At 39.1% G+C, this 17178-nt stretch overlaps 2 protein-coding genes across 3 annotated transcripts in view; both read right to left on the bottom strand.

Moving 5' to 3' along the window:
- The window catches only part of NEBL (nebulette), a 380100-nt gene that overhangs the window by 334307 nt on the left and 28615 nt on the right, over positions 1-17178 (bottom strand). The window lies entirely within an intron of this gene.
- The window catches only part of LOC101049387 (uncharacterized), a 60639-nt gene that overhangs the window by 16623 nt on the left and 26838 nt on the right, over positions 1-17178 (bottom strand). Inside the window, 3 exon segments of the mRNA XM_003930711.3 lie at positions 1-169; positions 171-228; positions 16894-16969. Coding sequence (XP_003930760.1) covers positions 1-169; positions 171-228; positions 16894-16969 — 303 coding nt within the window.

Raw genomic sequence — 17178 nt, 5'->3', positions numbered from 1 at the left:
GCTTCCCTTTGGTTATACCTTCTGGTCCCAGAGACAGCCTTGGGGACTTGGCCCAGTTGCCTGGATCTGGTTCAGGAGCTGCCTGGATGGATGGCTTGTAGGGACTGAAGCTGACTCTTCGCAGCCACCTGGCAAACGTTGGCCAGCTTTGCAGCCTTCTGGTCTCCCCTGACCAGCTCCCTGGGAGGCCTCAGGCCCTTCTCCACTCTCCATTCTACCTTCCCAGGCCTGCGGGATGAAGTGCAGCTGTCCGTTCTTTATGCCTGCTACCCCCCATAGAAGGGAAGAAAAATACTGTATTTGGAATAATAACAACTACACTGATGGTTATGTTTCAAAACCAATCCATCTTCAAAATCAGGGACATCTTTGGTAAACCTCATCACAGCCTGAAGTATAGAAATGTATATATTGTTTGCTTTGTTTGGTTTTCTACCTAGGTACTCAGCTTAGAGTATGGAACCCTCTCAAGCCGGTATCACATAACTAGGAGCTAAAAGGTCAGAGAGAGAGACAGAAACAAAAGAATTTTATATTTTCAAATGCTTTAGTTCACCCAGTATGTGGACTCTAAAGGGGGAAAAAATTAAAATAGCAGATTTTCAGGATATGAGATTTAGTCATAGAATATTAGCTTATAGCATCTTTTTTTCTGGGAGTGAAGATACAACTAAAAGGAATCATGAAGACCAACTAACCCAACTATTTAAAGAGGAGGAAACTGCTGCCCAAAAATTAATGGCTCAGATTAAGAGTGTCAAAGAGACACACAAGCCAATTAGAAGTCTCCACTGGCCAAAGATGGGACAATAAGAATACCAAAAAGTATGACTGCAACTGATTCAAATATACTCAAATGCACCATGGGTTTATGAGTTGATAAGACGTTCCTTCCATTCTTTCCCTGTTCCCCAAAAAGCAGAGAACTGATGGAGGCTGCCAGGGCTCCAACTCATTATTCAGAAAATTCATCAGTAACAGAAAAGAATGAAGAATGAATCTTTCTTTTTCTTTCCTAACTATATTTCAGGATACCAAATAAGTAATGATGAAAAATTGATCCCTATTAAAGAATTTCAACAAATAAATGCAGAAAGAATGGTGGAATTTCAAAATTTTCCATTTTGTGACTTCTAGAAAAGATCCTTGCAAAAACCATTACTTAAAATAATGTGTGGTTGATGAGAAACCTTATAAATGATGGACCAGGTATACGGCTAAATCTTCAGACCAATCTTAACTCACTAAAGTTGGGACAAACAGATACTACATCTCTCCTAATGAGATGCATTAGAAAGTACATGGCATGAGCTATAAAGTGATCTTGCCAGAAAAAAAAGAAAGAAAATCTGAGCCAGAATATAATCAGACCTGTTCATCTATATGAAATATGAGGATAGAGGGACAAGTTAAATGACACTGCAAGGAAGCAATCAGCCGAACCCAGAATGTGGGACGTGCTAGAGGGCAAACACCTGCTGTCTCCAACAAATAAAGGGAATTAAAAGGGGGAAAGGAGTAGAGGGAACTGTTATAAATTTAGAAAATTTAAGAGACAAAGCTGCCAATTCAATAAATGTACTTCATTTGGCTCTTAATTTGAGCAACTACTAAAACAAAACAAAACAAAACAATTTGCAATTTGTAATTGAAAGAGATAAGCAATAAAATGTGAGCATGAACTATGTTAAAAGCAATTCAGAAATTATTATTAATGTTTTACAATATTTATGTTATAGGTATTCATACATACAATTAAGTACTTATTTGTTAGGAATGCATACTAAAATAGTTTGGCATAGAAATTTTTATAAAAAGGAAGTTAATGACTCAGTTAGGATTAGACTCTGCTCTTATGGTACCCAGCACATACTCATTTCATTATAACCAAATTCAAAGGAAACATAAAGATTAAATTTCTTTAAGCTCTTAAAAAGCAACACCAATACCATTTGTGTTCTCTCTTCCCTCAAATAGTAAGGCACTATGAATGTTTGAAGACTATAGATAAGCTACATTTTCTTCCTCTTGAAACAACAAAAAAAGACTGTTATAAACAAGATTATGTAATAATCTTATAGATTACAGTAGTTACACTGGGATTTTGTGCATTGAGTCAGTTCACCTAAATGTAAATAAGGAGAAGAGGCTCCCTAGACCAAAAATATCACACACACCCCCAAGAGTGCTTCAAATTCTCATGTACACATGTGATATAGAAGGAATGACACACTGAGCCACATAACCTTGATTAGTGTATTAGATAAAATTAAGTCTAAAGAGATAACACACAGGACAAAGAAGAATCCATAAACATACAGAGCTTAAAAATCCACAATTCAGTTCCTCAATTACTAAAGATATAAAAGAAATGGGTGTCTAGAAAAGAAATGGGTGTCAGAATGGAAAGGGCAAGAGAACAAAAGCAAAAAAGGGAAGAAGAACAAAAGAACATCATCAACACCTTTTCCAAATCTCAACTTATCCCATAATTGTTAAAACACATTTTTTAAAAGTGTGACAAAAGTGAAAATGTACTCAAAGCATAAAAATATAACATTGAAAAAAAAAAACAGAAAAGATGGTCCTCAAACTCTCTTGAATCTCCATCTTCAATGAACAGCATGAAAAAAAGACACTCAGGGTTTAAAATCGTCAGTGGGCTAAGAGCTGAACATCATATAAGCCACATGCACATTAACTAGAAACAACAAAGTTTCAGGAACAACAACAGGTGCGCAACTTTCAGTGTGTGGTTCCACATGTAAGGAATTTGGAAGCAGCCACTCTAGAATTCTGTACCCTGCTAAATTATCCTTCAAAAGTGAAGGAGAAATAGTAACTTTCTCAGACAAACAAAAATTGAAGATATTTGTTGCCAATACACTGCCTTGCAAGAAATATTAAAAGAAGCTCTTTAAAGAAAAAATGATGAAGATCAGGAACTTGTATCTACAAAAAGAAAGTACATCAAAAAAGCCATAAATGGAGGTAAAATTTTTAAAACTTTGGTTTTTTTCAGTTGTTTGTTTTAGAAATGGGGTCTTGCTATATTGCCCAGGCTCTGGAATCAAACTCTTGGGCTCCAGCCATCCTCCTACCTCAGCCTCTTAAGTAGCTAGGACTACAGGCATGCGCCACCATGCCTGGCTTCTTATTCTTAATTGACCTTACAGAAGTTTGTTCAAAATAATAATAGAAACCATGTATTCAATTACATATGCTTAGATAGGGATATTTTATGTATGTATATATGTGCATATAGAGATCCATGTACACACACATTCATATATGCTTTTGTATAAGTGAAATGGATGACAAAAAGAAATGAGAGGAAGGAATTAGAAGAATTTGAATTATTTTATTATAAGATACTCATACTACCCATGAAGTAGCATAGTGCCATTTGAAAGAGGATGTGGATTACCTGTATATTGCAAACCTCAGGGTAACCACTAAAAAAGAATATTTTAAAAAGCAGTATAACTGATATGCTAAGAAAGAAAAGAAAATAGAATCAAATAAAATGCTCAGTTAAAACCATAAAAGTTAGAAAGAGTGTAACACAGAGAAACAAAAATAACAAGTGCAAAAATTTTAAAATAGTAATAAATATGGCAGATATTAATCCAATTATATCAATAATCACTTTGAACATCAGTGATCTAAATGCATCAACTGAAAGAAATTTTCTGAATGAATTAAAAAAACATGACCTAAATATATATTGCCTACAAGAAACCCATTTTAAAAACAACATCATATATAAACTTTAAGTACATAAAAGGAGAAAAAGATATCATGATAACACTAATCAAAAGAAAGCAGGAGTAGCTATGTTCATTTCAAAACAGAGCAGACTTCAAAACAGGGAAAGTCAACTGGGGCAAATAAAGCCATTACATAATAATAAAGGGATCAATTCTCCAAGATGGTATAACAATCTTTAACATGTATGTACCTAACAACAGAGTATCAAACTACACAAAGCGAAAACTAATAAAACTGCAAGTAAAAACAAACAGATTTACTCTAGTTGGAAATTTCAACACCCCTCTATCTGTACTGGTCAAATCCAGCAGGCAGAAAATCAGTAAGGACGTAGTTGAATTCAACACCACCATCAATCAACAGCATATCATTGATATGTATAGACTACTTTATCTAACAACAGCAGAATACATACTCTTTTCAAACCCACATGAAACATTCACCAAGATAGATCACATTAAATACCTGTACAAATTTATACATGAAACATTCACCAAGACAGATCACGTTAAATACCTGTACAAATTTAAAAGAACAAAAATCATCCAATGTCCTCTCTCAAATCACAATAAAATTTAACTAGAAGTCAATAACAAAAAGATAGCAAAATCCTGAAATATATCGAGAATTAAATAACACACTTCTAAATAACACATGATTCAAAGAATAAATCTCAAGGTAAATTATAAAATATTTTGAACTGAATGAAAATGAAAATACAACTTGTCAAAAATTGTGGAATGCCACAAAATCAGTGATCTAAAGGAAATTTATAACATTGAATGCAGGTATTATAAAAGAAAAAAGATTGAAAATCAACAATCTAACTTTCCACTTTAGGAAACTGGAAAAAGAAGAGCCAGTTAAATACAAAGTCAGCAGGGGGAAAAAAAGGAATAATAAATATTAGAGCAGAAAACAATAAAATTGAAAAGCAGGGACTCCACAGAGGAAAAAAGAAAAGTCGATGAAACCAAAAACTGGTCCTTTTGAAAAGATCAATAAAATCAATAAGTCTCTAGCCAGGCTAAAAAATGAAAAGAGAACACAGGTTACTAGTATCAAAAATGAAAGAAGGGTCATTATTACAGATGCCACAGATATTAAAAGGATAATAAAAGAATACTATGAACAATTCTATGCTCACACATTTATTAACCAAGATGAAATGGACCAATTCTTTGCAAGACACAATCTGCCAATACTCACCTGAGAGGAAATAGACAATCTGAAGAGGCCCATATCTGTTCAAGAAATTGAATCAATCATTAACAATCTTTGAAAACAGAAAAGCACAAGGCCTAGATTAGTTCACCATTGAACTCTACCACACATTTAAGGAAGAAATTATACCAATTCTCTACAATCTCTTTCAGAGAATAAAAGCAGAAGAATACTTCCTAACACATTGTTGGGGCCTCATTGCCCTAGTGCCAAAACCAGATCGAAATAATGACCATGTCGTATCCTCCACAGCTGAGTTTCAGTGGGCATGTACTCTGCTCACTGTGATAATTTTCTTTGTACAAATAAATAAATAAACAGAAGTAACAAAATCAAACCAGAAAACAGCCTCACCGGAGAAAAGCACAGAACAGCAGAAAACCAATAAAGGTAACGTGGAGAGAGACATTTCCATGTATCATCGTTTTGGAATCCATGTAGAACCTCTGCTGTGTATAACAGATCATGACACGGAACACTGGCTTCAACATTGAAACAGAAGTAGCATCTTTTTTCTCCCCACTGAACTAGTTATTTCCTCCAACTACAAAGTTTGGGAAAGGAAATAAGGAGAAAAAAAAAAAAAAACTAAGAAAATGAAGTTCATTCGGCAAGGAGCTGGGTCCCAGTGCCCTTGGGTGCCCAAAATGAAGTTGGTAAAATTTCCTGCTGTTGTATTTTTGGAATGGTCAATGCTGACTTTGCTTCCAGATTTCTCCAGAAGGGCAGATACAGCTTTCTTTTTGATTTTGGTACATGTACGCATATATTTACAATGACATGTAATCATAATACCATAAAATTTGTTTTTTAAATGTATAATTCAGTCAGTTTTCATATATTCTCAAAGTTATGCCATCATAACCATTGTATAAATCCAGAACATTTTCATCACCCCAAAAAGAAACTCAGTACTTATTAGTAATCACTCCCCATTATCCCTTTTCCCCAAGAACCTCTGGTAACTGCTAATCTACTTCCTGTTTCTATGGATTCGCCTGTCCCGCACATTTCATATAAATGGAATCATATCATATGTGGCCTTTATCTAGCTTAATGTTTTCAAGATTCATCAGGTTATGTTAACAGCATGTATCAGTGCATCACCCCTTTTAAGGGATGAATGATGTTCCATTGTAGAAACACACTTTATCTACTCATGAATTGGTGGACATTTGGGTTGTTTCCACTTTTTAGCTGTTATGTATAATGCTTCCATGAAAATTCATGTACAAGGATTTGCATGAACACACGTTTTCAATTATCTTGGATATATACCAAGAAGCAGAATTACTGGATCATATGGTAATTCTATGTTTAAATTTTGAGGAAATGTTAGGCTGTTTTCCAAAGTAGCTGCACCATTTTACCTTCCTAATTCTCCAGATTTGGACACGTTTCCATTCAAAAGTGATGGCCATCCAGTTAGAAAGCTTCTAGAACAAACATTTTCCTTCCTACAACTATCCCATCAATTAGTGTGTGTTTGGCAATTGTAAATTACTTTTAATATTAGCATATGCACAATATAATTAGATGAGGAAATCTTCTGGGATCAAGTCATGTCTTGGGTGATTACTGGGTTCTGACAAACATCAGGATTCATTCATCCATAAGAACATTGTTCTCTTCACCCGGAAGATACGCTGCTCTGCAATGCTGCTGCACTTAAAGCAGTTTTCAGAATTCCTCTTAGGAATTCCTTTCAAAATCTGTTATCTATATACACACATCACACACACTTAATATTTTATACCTTTTTTAGAAACCAGAAATGGGATTATTGAGCTTGATTATTCACCCACTCCACCCTCCATCGAGGGCAATGCTTGTCCCGGTTCCAGTACACTTATTCATTTCCTCTGGACACCTCTTGTGAGTCATTCTAGTTCAAACAGAGAGCTTTGTCTATAACAGGCCCTATTTTATCCCAGAGCTCAAGCTGAGAGCAAAACAGCCTGAACTCCACCTTGGGGACATTCCTCATTCAAGAAAACACATTTTCCTCTTCCAAACTGAATTCACTAAGAGTAGAGTACAATCTCGCTAGGCTATAGTAAAGCCGCTGAGTGAGGTGAGGCTACAGGGCTGATCACGACAGGACAGCCTGTCCCCCCTTAACTCCTTTGTGTGGTACTTCCGCATCCATATCCTCCAAAGGGCTATTGAAGATCTAATTTCTCCAGTCTCAGTGAACTCACATCCTAGTTATAGCCTCAGCGGAGATTAAAAAAAAAAAAATGCAACAACATCTGGCAATGATTCTTGACATCTTAACACTGGACAAATAGGAAGCACTGAGGAGTTACTTCTCAGGCCAGGTGAGGCTACCTGCAATCAACCTCCTGCAATTACAGAAAACAAGCCAAAGAAACTAAACTGAAAAGAGCTTTTCCACTAAAGAAACAAGAAACAGTTCCAATGGGTATACCAAACATACGCAGTGAGTGATTCCCCTGGCCTGAGCCATCATGGCACAGGCTTTTTGTAGCTGAGTAGAGTTGGTGATAGGTTTACATCACATGGGCTTCTTCTGCACAAGGAGGGGACTCACCATCCCAGTGTGTCTGGGACTGTCCCGGCCTCAGCACTGAAAGTCCTATTTTCAGCAGTCATCCTACTTTCTTTGGCTCCCTGCAGCTGGAAAGCCAGTTCTTCCTCCCCAAACCTGGCCTGGATGAGAGAGGGAGCCAGAAATTAGCTAAGAGGCAAAGAAGAAAAGGGCAGCTTTTACATGAGGCAGAACTTTCTGGGCCTTGAAGAGCTTCGCCTGGCTTAGTTAAACACATTTCTCAAAGAGAGGAAGCCCTTCTTTGATTCAAACACCTTCAGCAGTTCAGCCAGGGAGTCCAAAACTTCACAGAAGCCACAGGATCACATTCTGGGTTGGATGTAGACTTGCCTACCAGCCCAGTGGAAGACACTCCAACCCAAACTTCCAACAAGTTTGGTCCTCAAGGCACCTGCACTAAGACCACCTAGTGAGATGGATACAATCCAGGTTCCTCAATCCACTCCACACTTGCTGGATCCAATTCTCTAGCAATACATTTCCAAAATCTCCATTTTTAAGAAAGCCCCAAATACAAGCCGTGACTGTTGAAATCTGAGGATTGCTGTCCTTACTACTTTTTTGTTGTTGTTTAAAGACAGGGTCTCCCTCTGTTGCCAAGCCTGGAGTACAGTGTCATCCTCACAGCTCACCGTAGCCTCAAACTTCTGGGTTCAAGCAATTCTCCCGCCTCAGCCTCCCAAAGTGCTGAGATTATAGGCATGGGCCACCATGTCCAGCCTTTTTACTTCTTATTTCAGACCCTCACCCTCATCACCCACCAATAAAAATCCTCAGAGGCAGCAAAAGCAGGCGAGAGGTGAACTTGTCTTTGGAGCTTCCCCACCTCTCCTTCTGTATCCCTGTCCTGTTTCAGCCTTCCAAGTTCCCTCTCACCTTCCTCTTTACTTTCTACCTCACAGGAAGGAAGGAAGGAAGGAAGGAAGGAAGGGAGGGAGGGAGGGAGGGAGGGAGGGAGGGAGGGACGGAGGGAGGGAGGGAGGCAGGCAGGGAGGAACTGGAAGTGGAGAGGAGTCCAGCATACTGGGGATAGTCGGTATTGAGATTTCTAATGGTCAGCTCCTTTTTGCCAAGTCCTCCTCCTAAAGGGTAATGATATCTATAACCCTAAAGAACAAGGTAGGAGGGAGCATGAACCTCGCTTCTGAAAACAGTAGAAATCGAGACTGTCTCGTATTACGGGGACAACTGACTGCACTGTTCCAACTCACCGTAAACACTGCAAAACGTGTGCATGTTCTGCTGGAAATATCCAAGAGCAAGGAGAAATGAATGCATCCAAGGAATGGCCTCTGAGGTGGACAGGGCTGATGGCCTATGGTTTCCCACCAAGCTCAACACAAAGAAGTCCAGAAGGTACAACTGAGGGGCTCTCCCAGGAGACAGAGAGAAGAAATCTTTATCATAACTGAACTGTCCACTATGTTTCTGCCATGATTACAAGGTAGATTGCAAGGTAGAAGAAATATATAGTGAATATAGGCAATGCATGGCTAATAGAGAAACCAAAAGAGGGGTCAGGGTTCAATAAGATGTCATCGGGAGAGATGAGGCAGACCAGAGGCAGTGGATGAGTACAGAAACACAACAAAGATGGGAAATGAGAATACCGAACATTATAAAAAATTATACTCCAGGTGCTACATTATGTGTTCCAAAGTCAGCCTAATCCTCAATGCAACACTGAAAGGTAGGTGCTACCCACAGCAGGCTCTGAGAGGTTCAGTAACTTGCCCAGGGTCACGCAGCTAAAAAAAACTGCACAGCTGCAATTTGAACCCAAGTTCAGCTGATTCCAAAACATGTACTTTTGATACCAAACTAAAGTGATTACTATTGTTCCTGACAATCTAAGTAAGCAAAATTAAATTAAATTGCCAAAAGGAAATAGCACATCGTAATAAATAGCCACTATCCATGACTTCATGGATAGTGATCTATTCCTACCTTGATTGTATTTGCTCATTTGCAATTTAGCCCTCAAATCTGTTTGAAAGCAATTCAACAACAAAATTTAAAAGAGAACACACTCAGTCATCTCTAGTTATAACACATACACAGAGCTCTCAGATATTAAGAGTCACGGCTGGCCTAGGAATTTTCATGATCATGTAACAGAGCACTAGGGGAACTTTTTCTGGGAATCTAAGTCAAGCTCTAAAGCCTATAATTCAAGGTAACATGAAGAAATTAGAAAAGGGCATTTTCATTAGCATGAAGCTTCAGAAAAGCTTCGTGGCCAAAGGTTTTGGAAGAAAACGTAAAATCCAATCAGCAGAATAAAATGACGATATAATGCTGCCAAGAGCTAAAGAAATGCAGAATGTAATCAAGGAGGAGAGGAAATCAGTTGCAGTTTGGATGAGGATGTCCTACAACCACTAAAATCAGAGAAAAAAGAACATAAGGATATCAACCCAGGAGACCAAGGTTGAAAATCCATCACATCTGAAGAGTGTGGACTGCTATCTGTTGTCATAGCAATTATATGAGGCTTAGTCTTATGTTGTCATAGTAATGATAAAATGGATTTATCTGTAGTTCAAAAAGAACGTGGACATATGGTTCCTCAACCTCAAATCTCTGCCAGATAAACAATTGTATAAGAGGCACATATTAGCACATGTTGCATCTATTAGCATGGTAACCTCAACTCAACTCCCATAATAGACCTGCTTTCCGCAGTGCACATTTCTCTTGGCAACCCTGGGAAGGCATGGAATTAAATATAGAAATGCCGAAGTAAATGAAAGCCATAGTAATAATAACTTTGTGTGAAGCTCAGAATAATATTCGTACATTAGGGATTAAAGTGTATGGAATGTGGCTGGACGCCCATGTCTCACACCTGTAATCCCAGCACTTTGGGAAGCTGAGACGGGCAGATCGCTTGAGGCCAGGAGTTCAAGACCAGCCTGGCCAACATAGTGTAACCCCCCTCTCTACTAAAAATACACAAAAATTAGCCAGGCATGGTAGCAGGCACGCCCATAATCCCAGCTACTCTGGAGGCACAAGAATCACTTGAACCCGGGAAGCAGAGAGCTGCAGTGAGCTGAGATTGCTCCATTACACTTCAGCCTGGTCTACAGAGCGAGACTCTGTCTCAAAAAAATAACAATAAGAATAAAGTGTAAAGAATGTTTGAGAATCTGACATCTTTGAAAATGTGCCAGATTTGAACTGATTTTAGATGTGATTAAGTGGTGAAAATATGAGTGTTTTCAAACAATATTAGAATGTTCAGGAGAATGAGAAATCTACTGTATTTATAAGTTGAATTTTTAATTTGCAGGAATTATTCAAGAGCTTAGGAAGGTGTTTGCTCAGATCTTCAGGTCTGCTTTACCAGGCATTTAAAGTGATTAAAAAGAAGATTTGACATATTTATTTACGAATACAATTTTAAATGTTTAAGAAGATGTGATTAAGTTACAAACTGAATGGATTAATGGGAATTTAGTTTGTCCAGCCTAAGTTTACCAATCATCATTTAAAGCAAACACCCATAAATGATTTGTTCTTATTTCATACACTACTTCCTAGATTTACATATAGAATAACAAGACACTTAAGGTAAAATAAAATCATACAATGAAAAAAATAGTTTTCAACTTGAATAAATCAATGCTAATTAAAATCTAATATCCATTTAAAACTAGTATCAATTACAATGAGAACACAAGGACACAGAGAGGGGAACATCACTCATGGTGGGGGGGTCTGTCAGGGGTGTGGCAGGCAAGGGGAGGGAGAGCATTAGGACAAATATCTAATGCATTCCAGGCTTAACACCTAGATAATGGGTTGACAGGTGTAGCAAACCACTGTGGCACATGTCTACCTATGTAACAAACCTGCATGTTCCCAGAATTTAAAGTAAATGTATCCCAGAATTTAAAGTAAAAATTTTAAAAACCTAATATCAATTTTAGTCCCATCAATAATGCATGTCCTGAATTTAATCATGAGACATCAAATAAAAGTAAAACAAGAGGCATTCTACCAAAAAAAAAAAAAAAAAAAAAAAAAAAAGCCTGGCATATGCTCTTTAAAAATCTCACTATCATGAAAGAAAAGAAAGAAATGTCCCAGATTAAAGACACCAAAAGAACATGACAACACAATAAATTTCATAATCTTGGATTTTCTTGTGCTAAAAATGACATTATTGTTTCATTTAGTGAAATCTGAATGAGGTCTATAGATTAGACAATACAAGGTCTGTAGATTAGACAATATGATGGTATAAATGTTAATTTCCCAGTTTTGAAAGTTGTATGGTATTTATGTAAGGGAATGCCTTCACTTTTAGGAAATCCACAGTGCGTTATGCAGGGGCAACCAGACATCTTATCTGCACTTATCTCAATGGTTTCAGGGGGAGAGAAATAGGCATATAGAGAAAAAGGGTAAAACAAATGTACCAAAGCGTAACCATTTGGAGAATCTGGAAAAAAGTATACAAGAATTTTTCATTATATTCTTGCAACTTTTCTGTTTGTCTAGTATTACATCAAAATAAAGGTTGAAAGAATGAAAAACTAATATTTAAAGTAAAAGTGTTGTTGTTGTTTTGACGCCACCCTTGGACATCAAAACTCATCCATTGACAGAGAAGCACAAAAAAGATGATTAAAAGTTGAAAAAGTAAATCTAAGAGGCTTGAATAAGATTGAATAAAATGAACGAAAGGGAAACTTCCCATTCTTAATGAAAGTCGGAAAATCTCAGAGTGTGTTATTTAAAGTATGTCAATCATTCCTCTACCTTAACTCAAAATTGATGATATCCCTTTGGATGAGGCTCTGAGGCAAAGCATGTGAGATGTTCACAGCAAATACCTGTCCCAAGGTTCTACCCATAGGGTGCCTGAGGTCAAGGATTATTCTCCAACTCCACCTCCCACACCTTCAGCAGAACTCCTGCTCTAGAAAATCTTTCTCTTGACATAATACCATATACTTCTAGGTAGAAGACAGGCCCTGCCCTGGTATCCAAACATCAACTCCAGCCTGGCCAGGATTAAGGGATTTTGAATCACTCTGTGTGACAGGACAAAAGACCTCATTCAGAGCAAAACTTGCAGGAACAATGATTCTCTTAGCACTCTTAGCATTCCTAAGCTTCACTCCTGGTGGTATTCCTAGTACACAGACATCTGACTTAAAATACACCAGCCTTTCTCAGAGACCATGACCAGACAGACCAATCAAATCGCCTAGAAATATTTATGACTTCACCCTGGGTTGCACCAGCCCTGTCTACTAGCATGGCCTGAGCCACTGGTGTAATGCAGCCATGCAGAGCCCAGCTTGGCTCACTCTGACAGCACCACAGGACACCACCCCAGAAGTTCCAGATCGCCTTCCCACTCAGTCCATGGCAAAACTACCCATTCAGGGTGTACAAAACAATACTCAGAACAAACAAGAGAGCACAGGAGTCAGAAACAGCCACCTGCGAAACAGACTAAAGCAGACAAAGAAGTTTTCCAACAGCATTGGTTACGAAAAATCGAAATGAGCATCTAAGGGAAATTGTGGGATCTTTTTCTCTATTTAAAAACATGGGGAAATGATTTACTTTTAACATTTCAAATACTCCATGCCTGAAAACAGGAGATGACTATATCAGGGGCCCCCAACCCCCAGGGTGGAAGACCAGTATGGCGAGCATTACTGCTACTGCCTCCTGTCAGATCAGCGGTGGCATTAGTCACACAGGAGCACAGACCCTACTGTGAACTGTGCATTGGAGAGATTTAGATTGTGCTCCTTATGAGAATCTAACTAACGCCTGATGATCTGAGGTGAGACCAGTTTCATCCTGAAACCATCCTTCTGCCCCTCACCCCCGACGTCGGTGGAAACCACAAAACTGATCCCTGGTGCCAAAAAGGTTGGGGACTGCTGGACTATATAACCTTGAAGTAGCTATACAGTGGTGAATTTGAGACTTGTGTGTGTGTGTATGGGGTGTGTGTGTATGTGTGTGTGTGTGATTAAAGTGTGAAATACATAACAATTATCCTTTTATTAATTCAACAAGGGTCAACTAAGCAGATGTTATATATGCATAATGTGAATGTGGAAAAAGAGTGCTTTCATAAACCTGTTCAAAGGGAAGTGAAAATTCAAACGTGAGGCCAGGTGAAGTGGCTCGCATTTTGGGAGGCCAAGACAGATGAATCCCTTGAAGTCAGGGGTTTGAGATCAGTTTGGGCAATATGGAGAAACCCCATCTCTCCTAAAAATACAAAAATTAGCTGGGTGTGGTGGTGGGTGCCTGTAATTTCAGCTACTCAGAAGGCTGAGGCAGGAGAATCACTTGAACCTGGGTGGTACAGGTTGAAGTGAGCCGAGACAGCGCCATTGCACTCCAGCTGGGTGACAAGAGGAAACTCTGTCTCAAAAATACATGAAAAGTGCTTTCTCAGCTACTTAGCACAATTCAATGCAGTAAGTACAACCAGGCATTTTCAAGGTAAGAAATCCTGAGGTAAAAGGAAGGAAAACATAGACAAATGTCAGAAAGATATTAAATGGCCCAATCAGAAGTCCCAAAAGAGCTGAAGAGGACCCCAAATTCTAGTCTTCAACCTGGAATAACTGAGGGCCTTGGCAAACCACCCCACTTCCCCACATCTTAGATTCCCCACATGTTCAATAAGTGACTTTAACCAGAGAGCCCTGAAGGTTGCTTCCAGCCTTTACAAACAAATAAATACATCTAGACTTTCTATTCTAGGATTCAGTCCCATCAGAAAACATCACAAGCCAGATCAGGATAAGAAAAGGAAAAAAAAAATGCTTAAAACAAGACCATTTCAGAAAAACTTTATATCAGGTTTACTCTTTCACACAGAAAAAGAGAATGGTAATTATTCAATCCGAAAAAAAGAAATGATGATCATTTGAATAAGGTACCACTGAAAACTCCAAGGAGAGAAGAATCTTTGTTTCAAGTCTCTGCTGATTACTGAGAATACATGTTCTCTGTAACGCAAGGCAACAGCAGCACTGTTTGTGCCCTTGGAGGGCAGAAAAGTGGCATCGCCAAGGGGCTATCATTCTCCGCCTCCTTTGTCTTTGTATTCACCTCCTAAGGAACAAAGACACAGTCATGGCCCTCAGGCCCTCAGTTACCTTCAGTTTTTCCCAGGATTAGATGACACCTGCAGATGGGGCTGGATGGCTGGATGGCTGGATGGCTGGAAGAAGCCTGTGTTGGGTACCGTTCCCTTTCCTTGACCCAGTGGCTTCCCTGGTACTGCATTAAACCATCCAAATTGCTGTACAAGGTAAACCATCTTCCCTGGCCAGTTGAGCCTCCCAGATAACCCCCTCTGCCCAAATAAAACCAGACTGGGGCTAGGTGCCGTGGCTCACACCCATAATCCCAGCACTTCGGGAGGCTGAAGCGGGCAGATCACCCAAAGTCAGGAGTTTAAGACCAGCCTGGCCAACATGGCAAAACCTCGTCTCAGTTGAAAATACAAAAATTAGCCAGGTGTAGTGGCACAGGCCTGTAATCCCAGCTACTTGGGAGACACAAGAACCACTTGAACCCAGGAGTTGCAGGTTGCAATAAGCTGAGATCATGCCACTGCATTCCAGCCTGGAAGACAGAGACAGAGTGAGACCCTGTCTCAAAACAAAAACAAAAACAAAAACAAAAAAACAGATTGGACTGGGAAGAGGAGCCAGGTTCCAATCCAAGCCCCATCATATAAGGCCAAGTGACTGTACCTAACTATTCACTTCATATGTCTCTCATCTCCTCTGCAAAATAGTGGTTAACGTAAGCTCGCTCCTCTCAATGAAAAAAGTATGTAAAATGAAACGAAAAAGTATTAAACATGGTAAAATGAAACGAAAAAGTATTAAACATGTTCAACTATACAAAAAGCCCCTTCAAATTAAAAAAAAAAAAAAAAAAAAAGCCGTCTCTCCAAGCAGACAAAAGGGGTAGATAAAAAGGCTAACCACAGAAAAAGTTAAAATGGCAAAAAAAAAAAAAATTAAATTAAATTAAAAATGGTCATGGATAGAACAAGAAACTGAAAATAACACAACCATTAGATATTACTTTTCATCTAGCAGATTGGTAAAATTGGAAAGAATAGATTTGCAAAAATAGGGAAAGATGAGTTTTCTCATACATGTTGTCTGAGGCAGTAGGTTACTATGGCTCTTAGCTGTATTTGATAGTAGCCAACAAAATATGAAATACTTAAGCCTTCTGGCTTGGCAAAATCTCTTTCAGGATTCCCTGAAAGAAGTATTCCCACATTTGCCAAAGATATATGTATTAATATGTTCAATGAAGCACTGTTGATTTAAATGTCCATTAACTGGGGAAGGGTTAAATAAATTACAGAACACCTATCGTATAGGATGTTAAAATGCCATTAAAAAGGATTAAATAGATCTATTGATTTGTTCTGATATGAACTATATTATGAAACTAGAATAGTGCCTGACACGAACCCCTCGGTAAATATCTGTTGAATAAATGAATCTGTATACATCTTTTCATAGCACTTTACATAATCTATCTCCTCTCATTCTTATGCCAACCCTACAATATAAGCCAAGTGGCTGTGATTGTGCACACTGTAAGGATGAGGAAGTTAAAGTCCAAGCAGGTAATCACCTGCCGAACGTCCCAAACTGAAGGTATGGAACCAAAACAGACCCGGATCTACTGGCCAGTACCCTTTGGTGGCTGACATCCATTCTGCCTGCAACAAGACTACCCTGCAGGCAGATCCTGCAGGGAAATGCCAAGGGTTCCGGCAGCTGGAGAGTGACTCAGTAATTGCTTGCTGACTTGGAGTGACTGAATCTTCTTTTACCAGCAAAGCCCTCCATTAGGTGAGGCTCAGCTCCCTGGACTGGAGCTCGGACCCATTGGGCATCTAACAACAGGTCTGAAAGGAGGTCATTCAACAACAGGTCGCCATGGAAACCCTAACCCCCTCTTCGCCCCTGGAACAAAATGGAGTGGGAAGGCAAAGAGGAGCATTTGTTAATCACCCGCTATGAGCCAGGCACCATGAATAGGGAAAAATTCATCTGAGTCTTCCTTTACAAATCTCCTAAAGAAAAAGAAACTGTGCATTGTTAAAGAAAGTACAGAACAGGCCTGCATCGCTACTTAATCTAGGTCAGTCATAACTGCAAAGGAAGTTTATAGCACGGAGCGGGTACTCCGTTGATCCCTCTTACAGCTGCACGTGTCAGGCAGCATCATTTACATCACACGTGGCCCTGTCTTAGTCCAGCCATGCGGTATAAACCCGCCTCCAACACATACTCTACCTATTCATGTCTGGAATATACATTTTCAGCCACACCAGAATAAAAGATGACTGGCTGATTAATAAAACACAAACATGGCTGGGCGCGGTGGATCACACCTGTAATCCCAACACTTTGGGAGGCGGAGGCGGGTGGATCACAAGGTCAGGAGTTTAACACCAGCCTGGCCAAGATGGTGAAATCCCGTCTCTACTAAAAATACAAAAAAATTAGCCGGGCGTGGTGGTGTGTGCCTGTAATGCCAGCTACTCAGGAGGCTGAGGCAGATAATTGCTTGAACCCAGG

The sequence above is a fragment of the Saimiri boliviensis genome, chromosome 8 (genome assembly GCF_048565385.1).
Source record: "Saimiri boliviensis isolate mSaiBol1 chromosome 8, mSaiBol1.pri, whole genome shotgun sequence".
NCBI classification, from domain to species: Eukaryota; Metazoa; Chordata; class Mammalia; order Primates; family Cebidae; genus Saimiri; species Saimiri boliviensis.
The sequence above is the reverse complement of the archived record's forward strand: the minus strand, read 5'-3'. Positions and strand labels throughout refer to the sequence as shown.